Source organism: Oryctolagus cuniculus, chromosome 8 (assembly GCF_964237555.1).
Source record: "Oryctolagus cuniculus chromosome 8, mOryCun1.1, whole genome shotgun sequence".
NCBI lineage: Eukaryota > Metazoa > Chordata > Mammalia > Lagomorpha > Leporidae > Oryctolagus > Oryctolagus cuniculus.
The window spans coordinates 78517559-78533079 of NC_091439.1; the positions used below are offsets into that span (position 1 = coordinate 78517559).

General features: G+C 41.8%; 2 protein-coding genes across 15 annotated transcripts in view; one reads left to right on the top strand and one right to left on the bottom strand.

The window, feature by feature from the left end:
• HELQ (helicase, POLQ like) overlaps positions 1–8729 on the bottom strand; it is a 60571-nt gene extending 51842 nt beyond the window's left edge. For 9 of the 13 annotated variants that reach the window (XR_011378355.1, XR_011378353.1, XR_518667.4 and 6 more), the window contains exons 1-4: positions 8356–8729; positions 6385–7081; positions 849–1027; positions 146–346 (exon numbers count right to left, since the gene is read on the bottom strand). Coding sequence is in view for 6 of the 13 variants with exons in the window: in XM_070047884.1 (XP_069903985.1) it covers positions 146–346; positions 849–1027; positions 6385–7081; positions 8356–8529 (1251 nt within the window). In the remaining 7 variants the exon portion in view is untranslated. Of the gene's footprint in view, positions 1–145; positions 347–848; positions 1028–6384; positions 7082–7757; positions 8092–8182; positions 8267–8355 lie in introns of those variants that run through there. The other 4 variants (XM_070047885.1, XM_017347425.3, XM_070047886.1 and 1 more) reach the window with 4 other exon arrangements.
• Positions 8730–8739: 10 nt separating this feature from the next.
• On the top strand, positions 8740–13528 carry MRPS18C (mitochondrial ribosomal protein S18C). 2 transcript variants are annotated; one of them, XM_008267624.4, is made up of 6 exons: positions 8740–9058; positions 10103–10158; positions 11858–11941; positions 12948–13005; positions 13271–13330; positions 13414–13528. In XM_008267624.4, the coding sequence occupies exons 1-6, from the start codon at positions 8959–8961 to the stop codon at positions 13488–13490; spliced, it is 435 nt and encodes a 144-aa protein (XP_008265846.1). In that variant the 5' UTR covers positions 8740–8958; the 3' UTR covers positions 13491–13528. The 2 variants fall into 2 exon arrangements, with proteins under 2 accessions (XP_008265846.1, XP_051675550.1); XM_051819590.2 differs by having other exon boundaries at positions 8778–9058; positions 13392–13528.
• The last annotated feature ends 1993 nt before the right edge of the window (positions 13529–15521 follow it).

The window sequence follows — 15521 nt, forward strand, 5'->3', positions numbered from 1 at the left end:
TGGGATGCCTTCCCCTGTGTTATCTGTATATTAAAACAAAATACTTTTTTGTATAGAGGTACTAAGCAGTCCCACATCATAATCAGAAGTATACAGAATGCTTGCATAATAAAAATACTGATAAATACCAAAAGTAGTAACCAACCTCATCGACAACCACCAGACCCAGACTGCTAATCCTCCCTGTTTCAATCAGGGAGTTCACCAGGCTATGCCCCTTCTCGATAGTGGCAACATACAGTGATTTCTTTTCCCGTCTTTTTATTGGAGGAAATCTTCCTTTGCTTCCAGCATATTCTTCAACAAAGAAACCAAGTTCTATACCAAAGCTTGACAGGCCTGTTATCTAGAATATTAGTTAAAATAAAAATCACAGATGAATAAGGACTCTAATCATTAAGGCTCATACGGATTTACAAAAGAGCTCAAGTGGTGTTTAATACCAATCAATGGGGACAAGGTCACAGACTAGGAAAAGCTGTAAAACTAATGTGCAGATGCAACTTTTAAACTGCATAATAAATACAGAAGTGAGTTACAGCTGTCTCCTCTGATATCAAAAAGTGGAATAATAACTCACTTATTCTGAAAACTGGTTACTTTTTGCTTGAAAAATCAGGCTACACAGAAATGAAACATTTAATATGGACTTTAATCCACCAGTTTAAGAAAAATAAAACTTTCTAACATAGATAATTAGCATTTGAAGAGACTTTAGGTAAGTACTGTACATTCCTTTTGTGGATCCTAATTTTCCATCAAGAGGTACTTCTCAGTCAACAAATTATGTTTATAGATCTTAATGTTAAAATAATATTAACAAGTAACATTTGTTTTAAACAACGCACCTTTTCTTGGACAATTGCCACGTAAGGAAGGATCATTAAAACATCGTTCCGCCGGCAAAGCAGTTCTTGTAGCATTAAAATCTCAGCCACCAGGGTTTTCCCACCACTTGTTGGCAAGGAGTATATTAAATTTTTTCTCTCTTGCACAGAATTCAGTGTTAAGCAAGTATGCTGCCATTCTGTGGAATTTAAAAAAAAGGCATTATTTTCTTCTTCCACATGCTCAACCTCGAGTTTTCCAAGATCACATCCTTTCCCATGCAGCAGTCTTCTCGTAGGGTAAACATAATTATCACCTCTGCTGAATGTCAAGAGTCCCAAATGTGCACAAGCCTAGCCAGCAGGGCAGCCAAGCAGAGTAGTTACTCGGCAGCTACAGATTAGGTCTAAGAGTGCAGCAGAGCAGGAGCAGCCTGGTGGACAAAGGATATCACCTGGAATATCACAAGCAAAAGGACGAGGACCTCGAAGATCTCTCTGTTACGTTCTGCAAAGTTTCCCTTCCTCATTCCCCTAATTGCCCAGGGAGGCTAGGGGAATCCATCATTTTGCTACAGCAGGTTAAGTCCCTGCTTGCAATAAATCTCCCATATTCATCTCATTAGAGTGCAGGGTTGAGTTAGGCTACTTTGCTTCTAATCCAGCTTCCTGCCAATGCACCTGGGAAGGCACTAGAAGATGGCCCAAGTAGCTGGACCTCTGCTATCCATGTGGGAAACCCAGATGGAGTTCCTGGCTCCTGATTTCAGCCTGGCCCAGACATGGCTGCTATGACCAATTAGGGAGTGAACCAGTGAATAAGACTCCCCTTCTCTGTCTCTCCTTGTCACTCTGTATTTAAAATAAGTCAGAGAAAAGAAGGAGGAGAGGGAGAAAAATACCTATAAGGTTTTATACAAACCAGAACCTTCAAAGAGTTCTTATGGGGATATGAACTTTAAATAGCCCAATACCACTTCAACTAGTACGTCTTTTTAAACTATAAAAAGACCAGGATTATCTGGTGGCAAAGCTGGAGCTCCTACAACTTAGCAAGGTGGGATTCATGAAAACAGACCAGTCTCAGGACAAGGTGTGAAAACTAGTATGGCTATTCCGTGGGATACTTCAACAATGTGGATCGCTAAGAGTCTGCAGAATATGCACCGGTGTTTGTTTCTGGAAAAAGGGCAAAAGATATGACATTTCACAGCAGGAAGAAATCCAAATGTCAAAAAAAAAAAAAAAAAAGAAAGAAAGAAAGAAAAGAAAAGATGCTAAACTGTCATCTACTGGGTTGGCAAAAAAATTAACTACTAAAAACCAATCAAGGGCCATCGCAGCAGCACAGTGGGTTAATCCTCCACCTGCAGTGCCAGTTCTAGTCCCGGCTGTTCCTCTTCTGATCCAGCTCTCTGCTATGGCCTGAGAAAGCAGAGGATGGCTTGAGCACTTGGGCCCTTTAACACACATGGGAGAACTGGGAGGAAGCTCCTAGCAACTAGCTTCGCCTAGGCTCAGCTCCAGGCGTTGCGGCCATATGCGGAGTGAACCACTGAATGGAAGACCTTCCTCTGCCTCTCCCTCTGTGAATCTACCTCTCAAATAAATAAAAATAAAATCTTTAAAAAAAAGAAAAGCAAAGTCCGTACATGTAAAATCTAGAGCTGACTAGAGAGGGAAAAAAATTGGTATTCTTCCCCAGAACATAAACTACTACACTCTTCTTAGAAAGAAATCCAGCAGTATAAAAAAATAAAATTGTACCCTACCTTTGATCCAGCTAAAGTATTACTTCTAGGACTCTACACCTAGAGAAATATAAAGGATTATGTGCTGGATGTTTATCGCAGCATTATTAGCAGATAGCAGAGTGACATGGGGAATAGGGGTAAGGGTAGGATGAATTACCATACAATTACAGAATCTAATTTTCTGCAACTTACAAATGCTGGAGATAGACTGATCTATAGAAGTCTAATATATTAAGTAAAAAAAAAAAAAAAAACAAGCATCACAAATGTGTGTTGGATAGTATGAACCCTGTTATGTACAAATATTAGAAACTTTTTCCACAGATGAGAAAGTAAGGCTGAAAATGCCAAAGCTGTGACAGGGCCAGAAGTCACAAGGAGGCTGATGTCCCCAGCAGCTGAGAACATACCAGCATGTACCAGGCACAGTGTTAGCTACATAAGAAGATGAATTAGAGTCCTGGCTTCAGGTGTTCATTCTGGCTGGAAATGCAGATTAAACAAAGAACAATGTGAAAAAAGAAAAGCAGATAGGAAAAAGGTCACATCTACTTCAAGCGCAATAAACATCATTAGCAATTAAACCATGAACCTCACGACTCAGAATTTATTCAACTCTCACTTTTGATTCCTGTAGTCCCACTTCTTAAACCTGATTGTCTTTTCTGAGATAAGAACCTGTATTTGCATAGTTCATAAGATTCTACAAAGAGTTCCAGAAATACACTTAAAATGACAGGTTGATCTTCCAGCGTGGCAGTAACTGTTTTTTTTTTTTTTTTTTTTTTTTTGACAGGCAGAGTGGACAGTGAGAGAGTGAGAGGAGGAGGAAGGTCTTCCTTTGCCATTGGTTCACCCTCCAATGACTGCTGCAGCTGGCGCACCGCGCTGATCCGAAGCCAGGAGCCAGGTCTCCCATGGGGTGCAGGGCCCAAGGACTTGGGCCATCCTCCACTGCCTTCCCGGGCCATAGCAGAGAGCCGGCCTGGAAGAGGGGCAACCAGGACAGAATCCAGCGCCCCAACCGGGACTAGAACCCAGGGTGCCGGCGCCACAGGCAGAGGATTAGCCTATTGAGTCGTGGCGCCAGCCAGTAACTGTCTCTTGTTTGTCTAAGACACACACTTGGCTGTGGGTGTTTATAGCTAAGAAGCCTGTGTCCCCCTGAGTTTGACTCCAGCCCCTGGCTCCTGACTCCAACTTCCTGTTAATGCAGACTCTGGGAAGCAGCAGGAATGGCTCAGGTAACTGGGTCTGTTATCTACATGGGAGATTGAGGCTGAGTTCCTGGCTTCAGGGATGCAGCCTCACCCAGGTGTCGAGGGTCTCTGGGGAGTGAACCAGTGGGTAGGAGACCTCTCTCTTTCTGAGAGACATATTTGAAATACAAGGGTACTTCAGAGAGTTCATGAAAAATGGATTTAAAAGACAAATTTAGTTTGGTGCAAAAATTTTTGAAATCTATGCATTTTTTCCATAATATTCCACAAACTTTTGAAGTACTCTCCTATAAAAAAGGACCCAGGATTTTTGAAAAACATTATGATTGCTACTACTAATATCTCCTGGCACTTAAATCTTTCCAGTTTTAGTGTACATGCTGCCAAAGCAAGCACTGCATTTACATCTTAACTGTAGCTGTCTTTAAGGATGTTTGGTTTTTTTAAAAATTTTTTTAAAGATTTATTTACTTGAAAGTCAGAGTTACACAGAGAGATGAGAGGCAGAGACAGAGAAGGGTCTTCCACCCGTTGGTTCACTCCCCAATTGGCTGCAACAGCCGGAGCTGCGCCGATCCGAAGCCAGGAGCCAGGAGCTTCTTCTGGGTCTCCCCCATGGGTGCAGCGGCCCAAGGATTTGGGCCATGTTCTACTGCTTTCACAGGCCATAGAAGAGAGCCTGATTGGAAGAGGAGTAGCCGGGACTAGAACCAGCGCTCATATGGGATGCAAGCACTTCAGGCCAGGGTGTTACCCCCCTCCCCCGCCTTTTTTTTAAACTTAAAAGGCAGAGACAGAAACAATCCAGTGGTTGACTCCCTAAATGCCTACAACAGCAAGGGCTGAACCAGATTGAAGCCAGAAACCAGGAACTCAATCCAGATCTCCCATGTGGGTAGCAGGGACCCAAGTATTTGGGCCACTACTTGCTACTTCCCAGGGTGTATATTAGCAAGAAACTGGAAAGTGGAGCTGGGACTTGAAACCTGACACTGAGATACTGGATATGGGTGTCTCAAGTGGCAACTTAACTGCTGTGTCAAATATCCACCCCAAAGATATTTAATCAGTGGTATTACTGACTTCACTTAAGACATGAGTGTTCAAAGGAATTTCAACATCTTGGTAGAGAAGACTGAGCCAATCACAGAAACACTAGTTAAGAAAAGTGTGGAACTCCTAGACAATCAGAAAAAACCAAGAGTGGAGAGTCAAGATGTTAAGAAGGGGCCAGCGTTGTGGTGTAGCAGGTAAAGCCACAGCCTGCATTGCCAGCATCCCATATGGGAACTGGTTCAAGTCCCAGCTGCTCCACTTCCGATCTAGCTCTCTGCTTGTGGCCTGGGAAAGTAGAGGATGGCCCAAATGTTTGGGCCCCCGCACCTACATTGCAGACCTGGAAGAAGCTCCTGGCTCCTGATTGGCCCAGCTCTGGCCATTTGGGGACTGTACAAGTGAATGGAAGACCCTTCTATCTCTCCTTTTGTCTATAACTCATAAATCTTAAAAAAATAGAGACAGAGAAAGGAGTTTCAAGAAGGGTGTAGTCAATAGCATCAAGAAACCAACTTAGAAATCTGGCAGGGAAAGAACTAAAAAGTCTCATTTAGATGCCCTGGTCATTACTTCCTAAGAGCACAGAACCCAGAACTGGAGCACACTGGAGAATCATTTGAGGGGCTGCTGCCTGTAGTGCCAGCATCCCATATGAGCTCCGGTTCTAGTCCCGGCTGCTCCACTACTGTTCCAGCTCTCTGCTATGGCCTGGGAAGGCAGTGGAAGACGGCCCAAGTGCTTGGGCCCTTGCACCCACCTGGGAAGACCTGGAAGAAGCTCCTGGCAACTGGCTTTGTATTGGCACAGCTCCACCTGTTGCAGCCAACAGGGGAGAGAACCAGTGGATGGAAGACCTCTCTCTCTCTCCTCTGTGTAACTCTTTCAAATAAATAAATAAATCTTAAAAAAAAAAAAAAAAAAAAAGAAGAAGAAGAATCATTTGAGGAGGAGAAAGAGAGCCAGCAAGGATAACTGATTTGAGAATTAACTGTGGAGGCTGGGGGAGACAGGGAGAGGTTCAACACTAGCAGGACAGGGATGGATGGCTGAGAGACAACTGTTCTTCTGACTTGTTCTTTTTTTTTTTTTTTTTTTTTTAAGACTTATTTTATTTGCTTGAAAGAGTTACAGAGAGAGGTAGAGCTAGAGAGAGAGAAGTATTCCATCTACTGGTCACTCCCCAAATGGCCGCAAAGGCCAGAACTGAGCTGATCCAAAGCCAGGAGCCAGGAGCTTCTTTCCCCGTCTCCCACGTGGGTATGGAGGCTTAAGGACTTGGGCCATCTTCTACTGCTTTCCTAGGCCATTGCATAGTTGGATCGGAAGTGGAGCAGCCAGGTCTCAAACTGGTGTCCATATGGGATGCTGGTGCTGCAGGCCAGGGCTTTAACTGGCTCAGCCACAGTGCCGACCCCCTGACTTGTTTTCAAGCCAAGAAAAATGACCATGAAAGTCTTTGTTTCCATTGATTTGTGCTAATACTACGGTAATGATGGGAAATGTTTTTGTTCCAGCAAAAAATATTACCATATAATTTTTCAATTCCTTTGACTCGAACATAAAGGTCTCGAACTTTGCTGGGCAATGAATAGAAAGGACCAAGGTCATCTGACGATGACTCAATTGTTTTCTTGGCAACATTAATTTCTTCAGATAGGAGAGTCTCTTTCAGCTGCTTACTCCTGGAAAATACTGGTGTTTGGGCCTTGGCATTTCCAGTCATGGCACTTTTGAGATGATCCTTAACACTTTTTCTCCTATTTGTATCTGAACTCGTTCTGACTTTAGGAGAGAAGTCATTGTCTTGCTGGGGTTGCTCTATGTGATTAAGGGACAATTCTTCATCTCCAGTCTTGTGAGAGAATGAGTTCTGCTCCTTTTCTTCAATAGACGGATTACCCAAATCATTTGATGAGTTCTGCAAATTTTCAAAGTATAAAACCTGTGAGGAAGGCAGATCAGGTCCATGTTCAACAGGGACATCTTCAGGTCCACTCTGGTTCTTTGCGTGCTCATCAGTTTTTGATTCAGGAAACACAGTGGGAATGCTGAGTTTGTTTTCATCACTTTCTGAACAAAGACCTGCAGTGGCCAAGTCTGTAGCGTGTTTCCTATGTTCAGGAAGCTGCATATACTTTTGTTCCAGGTCATCAACTTGAGCTAAAAAGGAGTTCTCGGCAAAGCTGTCATAGTCACCAAACATGTCCTCTTCACTATCATAATGCTGCAAAGACAACAAAAATACTTATAGGCAAATCCAGTTACATTAAGCCATCTTCCATAGCTTTCCCAGGCACATTAGCAGGAAACTGGATGGGAAGTGGAACAGCTGGGACTTGAACCAGCACTCGGATATGGGATGCCAGCATTGCAGACGATGGCTTAAGCCAGTGTGCCACAGCGCCAGCCTCTGGAACAGATATTGCTGTCATTATTTTACAGATGAACAGTGGAGGCCCAATATATGATGATTAGATTAAGAATTAGAGGATTCTAATTCTTAAGCCTCTGCTGAATCTTTAAACCATAGCAAGACAAGTAGACATCTATTGGGATGACAGCGTAGAAGATTCTGATAGCCACAACACTCCTCCCCCATCCCCCAGACTCTAATCTCCCAGAGGCTGGCCTGTAGCAAAAAGAAAAAAAAAAAAAAAGAAAGAAAGAAAGAAAGAAAAAAGGAACCTCTGGCCTGTGAGATGTAAAAGCCCCCCCTAAAAATCTGATTTGGCCCTGCCAAGGCAACTGCAGGCAGGACTCTAAATTCAATAAATCTATATCAGGCTAATTTTTTAAATAGATAATTTTGTACGGCCCATCAGCGATGTTATAAATATCTAAATGGCCCTTGGCAGAGAAAAAAGCTCCCCCCCCCACCCCCAACCCCCCCTCCCGCTTACAGAAACTCGAGGAAGATCCTATTCCTAGGAATTTGGAATTGAGACTGATTCTGCACACTTGACTTGGAATGGTCCACCAAACAGAAGACATGTAAATATAGAGGCAACAATATAGTGAAGTGACGATGAAGAATACCGAATGTGGAATCAAAACTGTAATTTTTCACCTTCTCAAGGCTCGATTACTATTGTAAAAGCTGGATAAAGTGAGGCTATAATGACTCTTCCAGAAATACGTTAGTACAGCAGGAGCAGCAGTAATTTCGAAGTCTGATTTTACATCTTTGTCTTGTCACTTGCTGCGTGTACAGCTTGTATGGGGTCTGTTTCTTATCTATACAGAAATGAGAGTAACATGGCGGCATCTGTTTCAGTGCCAATTAACAGCGGTAACAGAGACGAAAGAAGCAAACGAAAGCTATTACCTAACTGGTCAACTGTCTGCACCTGGGAAGGAAACGGCCACCATCTCTCAGATTCGGGTTCCAAGTTCGTGGCGATTTGGTCTCCTAGTGAACATGCAAAACACGAGAACTCTGGGTTTCCATCACCGCCCCCAAAGCGGTTAATGGGGGAGTTTCAGAGTGGGTGCCCGTACCTCGATCGGTTGCACCCCCACGGTTTTCCGCCTCCGGCACTCGGCCACCATCTCTTCCTCCTCCTCCTCATCGTCCGACTTGAGCTCCGCCGCGGTAGGGGCGGCAAAAATGCTAGGACGGGTCCTTTTGCGGACAGACACCCGCCGGCGGATGCGGGAACCACCTTCATCCATGACAGGGACCGAACACCCTGCCACTTCGTCGTCCCTAAAGATTCAACCGCCAAACTCAATTGAAGAGTTTGAGGCAGAGGTAGCTACAGCGGGGAACTGCCCTCCTGCCTCCATCCAACGCTGATAAAACACCCCAAATTAACGCCCAGAGCCCTCAGGCCGGAAGCAGGGGCACAAGCGGAGGTGCCCATCCTCTCCTCATCCAATCAGAACGGTCGTCCCAAGCGACGCAGTGCGAGGCGAAAACATGCTGCGCATGCGCATTAGAGACCCCCCCCCCCCCCCGCGCGCCCGCGCACCACTGCCTTGTCCTCTGCGTTCTTCCGCGGAACCTTTGAATGGACTTCTCGGGCCGACCGGGGAAGAGCACCGGAAGGGACCTATCGGGACGCTTTGGAGAAAGGAAGGGAAGGGGAGGAACGGGGAGCTATGGCAGCTATGGTTGCAGTCTACAGTGGTCTGGTTAGGAAGACATTGACTCGTGTGGGAACGGCTGCCGTCTGCCTCACAGAACCCGGAACTCACGCCGGTAAAGTCTCCATCCCCTAGTCTCCGTTGTAGCTTTGCAGCCACCTTCTGGGCCCTGATGGCCGGCGGAGTCCACAGAAGGACGCTGGTTTTAAGGCTATTACGTTTCTCCAGGATGGGTGGGAATCTGTGATGGCTCATGGCTGGTATTTTATTAGCGTTGAAGGGGACGTGAGGTGTCCACTCCTTGAAAATGTTTAGTAAAAGGAAAGCAATGCAGTGATACTTAGTGGCAGGGACTTCCTTAAGCTCTCCAAATGGACTTGGTGAGGGAAGAGACATTTCCAGTCGTTTGACTGCAAATCCCAGATGTCTTAACTCCGAGATCAAAGTTATGCCTCAGGCCCTGGAATCTCTCATTGCAGCAGTTTTATGTTTTCTGTGCTTTTCTAGCAACAGTTACTCTGAGTAGTTTACTCATTTTTTAAAAGAATTTATTTGACAGACCTTAGAAAGGTCTTCCTTCCGCTGGTTCACCCCCCAAATGGCCTCTACGGCCAGAGCTACTCCGATCCAAAGCCAGGAGTCAGGCGCTTCCTCCTGGTCTCCCACAGGGGTGCAGGCGCCGAAGCACTTGGGCCATCCTCCACTGCCCTCCTGGGCCACAGCAGAGAGCTGGACTAGAACCTGGTGCCCATTTGGGATGCTGGTGCCACAGGCGGAGGATTAACCAAGTGAGCCAGGGCGCCGGCCCCTACTGTTTTGTGTGTGTTTTTTTTTTTTTTTTTTTTTTTGGTATGACAATGCCTTTCTTTTCTGTCTGCCTTAAACTCTGTAACCATGGAGTGGAAAAACATGTTAGGAAGAGAGCAGGTGAGAGGTTTTGTGGGTGGGAAAATATGTGCCCTTTCCCCAAAGCCCTGGAACATACTCTTTTTATCATAGTCTGCCCCCACTCTAAATTAAAGATTGTGAACCAGTCTTGTGAGTATAATAAATGTAAAACATTATGTTTCTGGGTTCTTCTCGCCTCCTTGAAAACAAGCCTTTCTGTAGCTGTTCAGCTAACAATAAGAATTGGTTTGTTATTTCTGTTTAATTGCAGTGCTGTGGAGAAGAAGTTGTTCTCAATATAAACAATTAACCAGCAATGAGGACCTGGTAAGACTTATTAGTAAGTCTTTTGCAAATAATGACCTAATTCGCGTACTTTAGTTATTTGAATGAAATTCATCTGTAGTACAGTACAATTAAGATAATACCTAAGTTTGGAAATTAAAACTCATTGATTGTAGTCACTTACATGACTTTTGAAGTATGAGAATTCATAAATAGCAATAAGAAAAGCTTGTCTAAAAGCATATTTTTCATGCAAGATCTTAAAATGTAAGGATATGTGATTTGGGAACTTAATAGAGGAGTTTCAATAATTAGGATAACTATAATCAAACAAAGGAGTTGTAAAAGGTTAGCTGTAGGTTGTCTCTCATTTTGAATTCACATTTTTCCTACTTTTATCTCATTCATCATTTTGGACGTTGGCCGGGGGGAGACTGTCGTAATAAATGAGGGATCAAAATTAGTTTGACACCCAGGACACTATATGCAGTTTCCTCTAACCTGTAAGTATATTTTTATGGGCTTAAGTATTAGCATAAGGATTTGGGCTGCATATATTTCAAAGATAATTTGACAATAATCAGACCAAAGCACTTAACATGGTGATGAGGATTATGGTCAGTCATCATTATGTGAGCTCAACATGAATTGGATTCAAAATGTTGAATTGGAAAAAAACAAGAAGTCATTTAGTATGAACGTCCATCTTGGTCCTCTAATTCACACCATACTTCAAAAAATAAAGTAAATATACTCCTTTTGTAGGTCATAAATCCCAGTGAAAGGTTAAAGAAAGCTGTTGATTCTCTTCATGGAGGGCATGAAGTTCTGTTTATTTGGAATTTTGTATGCAATTATAAGGGATCATGGACTTCAAAGCTATTTGTAAATTAAGAACTTCTACTGGGGCGGGCATTTGGCAAAGTAGTGAAGACACCACTTGGGATGCTCACATCCCATCAAATGCCTGGGTCATGTCCCTGCTCTACTTCCAATCCTAGCTGCCTGCTAGTGCACATCTTGGGTAACACAGGTAGGTGAGAGCTCGAGTACGTAGGACCCTCGTACCCACTAGAGACCTGAATTGAGTTCCAGGTTTCAAGTTTCAGTCTGGCCTGGCCTGGCTGTAGCATGGATCTGGGAAGTGAACTAGCAAATGGAAGCTCGCTCTCTGCCTTTCATGATGAACCTTCATACTATAGACAACCATACTGATAGTAAGAGGTGGGCAGTATGACAAACATGAGGGACAGTAGTGAAGACAGAAGCACTGAAACTAACTTATTTAGCAGTCAGGTGCCATAAAATTGAAGTCAGCGCCTTGAATCTCAGAAAGCTATGGGACATTATCTGTTAAGAGAAAAATAGTGACAAAACATCTGATAAATATGGGGATGAATGAACTATACATATTATCCTAACAAAATTATCAGTTTCTCTTGACTTAAATTAAGAACATATAATAAATTACAATTTTTTAATCATTTACAATCTGGGCAAAAAAATCTTCAGACTTGGGATTTTTCTCCCACAAACCTTTTTATTCTACTTGCAGACTTGACTGTGTTGCAGAATCCTCCATGAGCTAATTCCTTCTCAGCCAAACTCAAAATAGTTTCAAAATACATGTAACAGTAAGAAAAGTATTATGCACCTGTGATTGAAATTATAGCAAGCCTAAGATTTAATTTTTTCAAATTCAAAATGAACTGTTTATCAGACTTTTCTTCCTTTATCCTAGCCTGTTCCAATGGAAAATCCTTATAAGGAGCCTCTTAAGAAATGTATCTTGTGTGGGAAACGTGTAGATTACAAGAATGTACAGGTGAGATCTGGTTTTACTTCTAATACTTGATTTTAGGATTTTGTTCCTTTATTAGTCCTGCTTCAAAGAAATCAAGTCAGGGGTAGGTATTTAGCAATTAAGATGTTTGTATCCCATAGCTTCCTGCTAATGTAGACCCTTGGGAGCAGCTATGACTTCTCAGTTGGGTTCCAGGCTCCCATCTTTAGCCCTAACCCCAGCCGTCGCAGGCATTTGTCAAGTGAACTGGCAGATGGGAGCTGTCTCAAATATAAGGTGTTTCATAGCAGTTTTTGTATAAAGGAAACTGTTAAATGACTTAATTCCAAATCTGATTATCACTATATATTAGGGATCTGTTTTATTCAATTAAGAGCATCTGACTCTTCCCTCACTTACTGTTGTTTCAGCTCAGTATTTTCACTGCTCCGAACATGGCAACAGTAGCTCACTATGGCAGTGATTCTCAATTGGTGATTACTTTCGGAAAAGGCTCCTCTGGTGAAGTTGCTCTCTACTTTACCATCAGTGTCACTGCCACAAATATGTTATCTCTTGTCTAGCACTCAGCAAATCACAGATGGCAAATTTGAGGGATTATGCAAAGTGCCAAGTGCACAGCACCTAGGTGCTAAAGTAGAATTTAAGACCTAAATTATAGCAAATGGCCTGATGTACCTCTTAAAGATCTCAATGTAGTGTTAATTTCAGACTTATGTGATCCTATGATAGAGAAATGTTTTAGTGACTTGTTAAAAGCAGCAGTTATTTTAAAAGGTATCTGTGGAAATCAAAAAAACAATTTAAGCAGTGACTAGTTTTTGGCACACTGTAGATACATGTTATCCAGTTATTTAGTTATTTGCAAAAATGGCTTGTTAATAGGATAGTTTATGTCATGTTTTATGAAATTTGTCTGGAATGTACTCTTAACATAACTTGAAGGTCACGGATAAGGGCTTTAAAACTTTACATTCAGGGTTGAGGAACAAATGTATTAATATAGATTTTTATGTCTCAAAAACAGCTTTTGTCCCAGTTTGTTTCTCCATTTACTGGATGCATTTATGGAAGGCACATAACAGGTATTTTAATTTTTTATCATAGCAACTTAATTGTAAAGCATTTTATCAACCTACTTGTATCACCAAAGAAAAATGACATATCTTTAAATCATGCCATCAATCGCTTTTAAACCAGAAACTACAAAGATTGGATTTGGAAACTTAGAAAGTCTCTTATAATGAAAAGGTTATTTTGTGTGTTTTGTGCTTAGAATTAACTACAGGTTGACAACATATGTAAAACTTGGGCATATAAATAAGAAACTTAAAAGACTTTATTTTATAGGTCTTTGTGGGAAGAAACAGAAAGAAATCACAAAAGCAATTAAGAGAGCTCAATTAATGGGTAAGAGCATCTGAACAACTGAATGGACTAAATTAAAATTTTTGCTCATTCTTTTGTAAAGAACTTGAATTATCTCTTTACAGGGTTTATGCCGGTTACATACAAGGATCCTGCCTATCTTAAAGACCCTAAAGTATGTAACATAAAGTATCGGGAGTAAGCTTTGTAAGGTTACCACCAATAAACTTTTTTTAGTAAGTGTTTGTATGATGCCAATATTGACTCAAACTAATCCTTGGATAGAAGAGTTTCAAGAGTGAGATCAGGAGTGAAGTTAATTCTCCACACTAGTCAATTTTCAGTGAACAGATGGCTTATTTAAAATGTTAAGTTCATTACACTGTACATACTTTGAATAAAACTGGTACAGTATGATTGTCACTTAAAAATATCTGGTCCCCAACAGATCATATAATAATGTACCAAATATTGGAATTGTAAATACATGGGAGGAATAGCTGTAGTAGAATTCTGTTAAGCCTAGATTCAGACTTAACAAATGGGAATGATTTTTGTGTAATGTTTGAATCCCATGTGACTCAGGGTGGCACTGACATTGCTGAGAATGACTTTTTAACTAAACATACCTGGTTCACACAGTGGATCTTCTTTTAGAGAAATACATTGGGATGAAGGACAGAACATTCCTGAATGAATCTTCAAACTGGTAGTGTCTTATATACTAAGATGGTTCATACGTAGCTATTATCAACTCACTCCAGTGATACAGATAAGATTCAGACAACCCTGGTTTGCCTGCTCCGGCCATGTGCAGTACCAAACCTATGTCACTAGCAAAAGCCAACTCCAGCAGTACAAATTTGTGATTTGCATAAATAACCACTGGTATTATGTGGCTTCATAAACAGCCCACCATGGTAATTAGTGCATGTTAACAGATGAAAGATAAAAATTTTTGTTACTAGTTGTAATTTTCTATATCAAATAATTGCTCTAGGAAGTAATGGATAAGCAAGGGTAAAAGTGTGTTCAGCATTTCATCCAGTGAATGAAACATACTTACGGCTTCATGTGATATATAAACATAAGAAAGTGTGTCAAAGACATATAGGTACACACACACACAGCTGCACATACAACAAAAACTCTTAGCTAACTTCTACTTAACCAACTCATTAAACTGGGGCACTGTGCATTCCCTAAAAATTTGAAGTCCATAACTCTCCTACTTGTTGCATTCTGCATCACCAAGGCTCAGCTGTTCAGCTCCCAGGACTATGCCAGTTTTTTATTGTATTTGATGAACCATGAATATAAAAAGCTATTGTTGCCATGAAAACTAAATAAATGCTTTGAAAAAACTTGATGATGGTAACTAGCTTTAAAAAAAAAAAAAGTTGCCAAATTAGATGTTGTCAGGACAAATTAGTAAGGCCATAGGGGTTCTCCCACCTAGTTATATTTTGTACTCTGGTTGCTTTGCAAGTTTCTGTAATTCCTCACTGAGAGTTATAAAAGTTAAGTAATAAGAATGATCTGCATAGGCAACTCCAGTCACTGGATTACATGCAGAAAACTTCCTAACCCTATACCAACTGGTTGGAAAATTAATGCACATTTCTACTTTGTTAGACTGAAAGCTTTGTGATGGATATTTGTATGTATGTATACACACATACAAATCATTTCTAAATCCTACTTTTAACTGGCCTTTTTAGTTACTTGACCACTGCTAATACCAGACACATTGGATTATCAGGTTTGTACTGTATTAAATTTGGAATCATTCAATTTTGGGTAAAGGACTGTATACCAGCAAGAAATTACTATATTTGCTGCATTATAGTTGTACCATAATTAGGGCCATCAGACTTAGCAAATGAAAATACAGCACATCCAATTACATTTGAAGTTCAGATAAACAATTTTTTAGTATAACCTCCAAATACTGCATGATGTCCATTTATTCTGACCATAATGTGTGTGTGTGTTTTTTTTTTTTTTGACAGGCAGAGTTAGTGAGAGAGAGAGGGAGGCAGAGAAAGGTCTTCCTTTTCCGTTGGTTCATCCCCCAAATGGCTGCTATGGCCGGTGCGCTGCGGCCGGCGCACTGTGTGGATCCGAAGCCAGGAGCTAGGTGCTTTCTCCTGGTCTCCCATGTGGGTGCAGGGCCCAAGGACTTGGGCCATCAAAACTGCATTCTGGGGCCACAGCAGAGAGCTGGACTGGA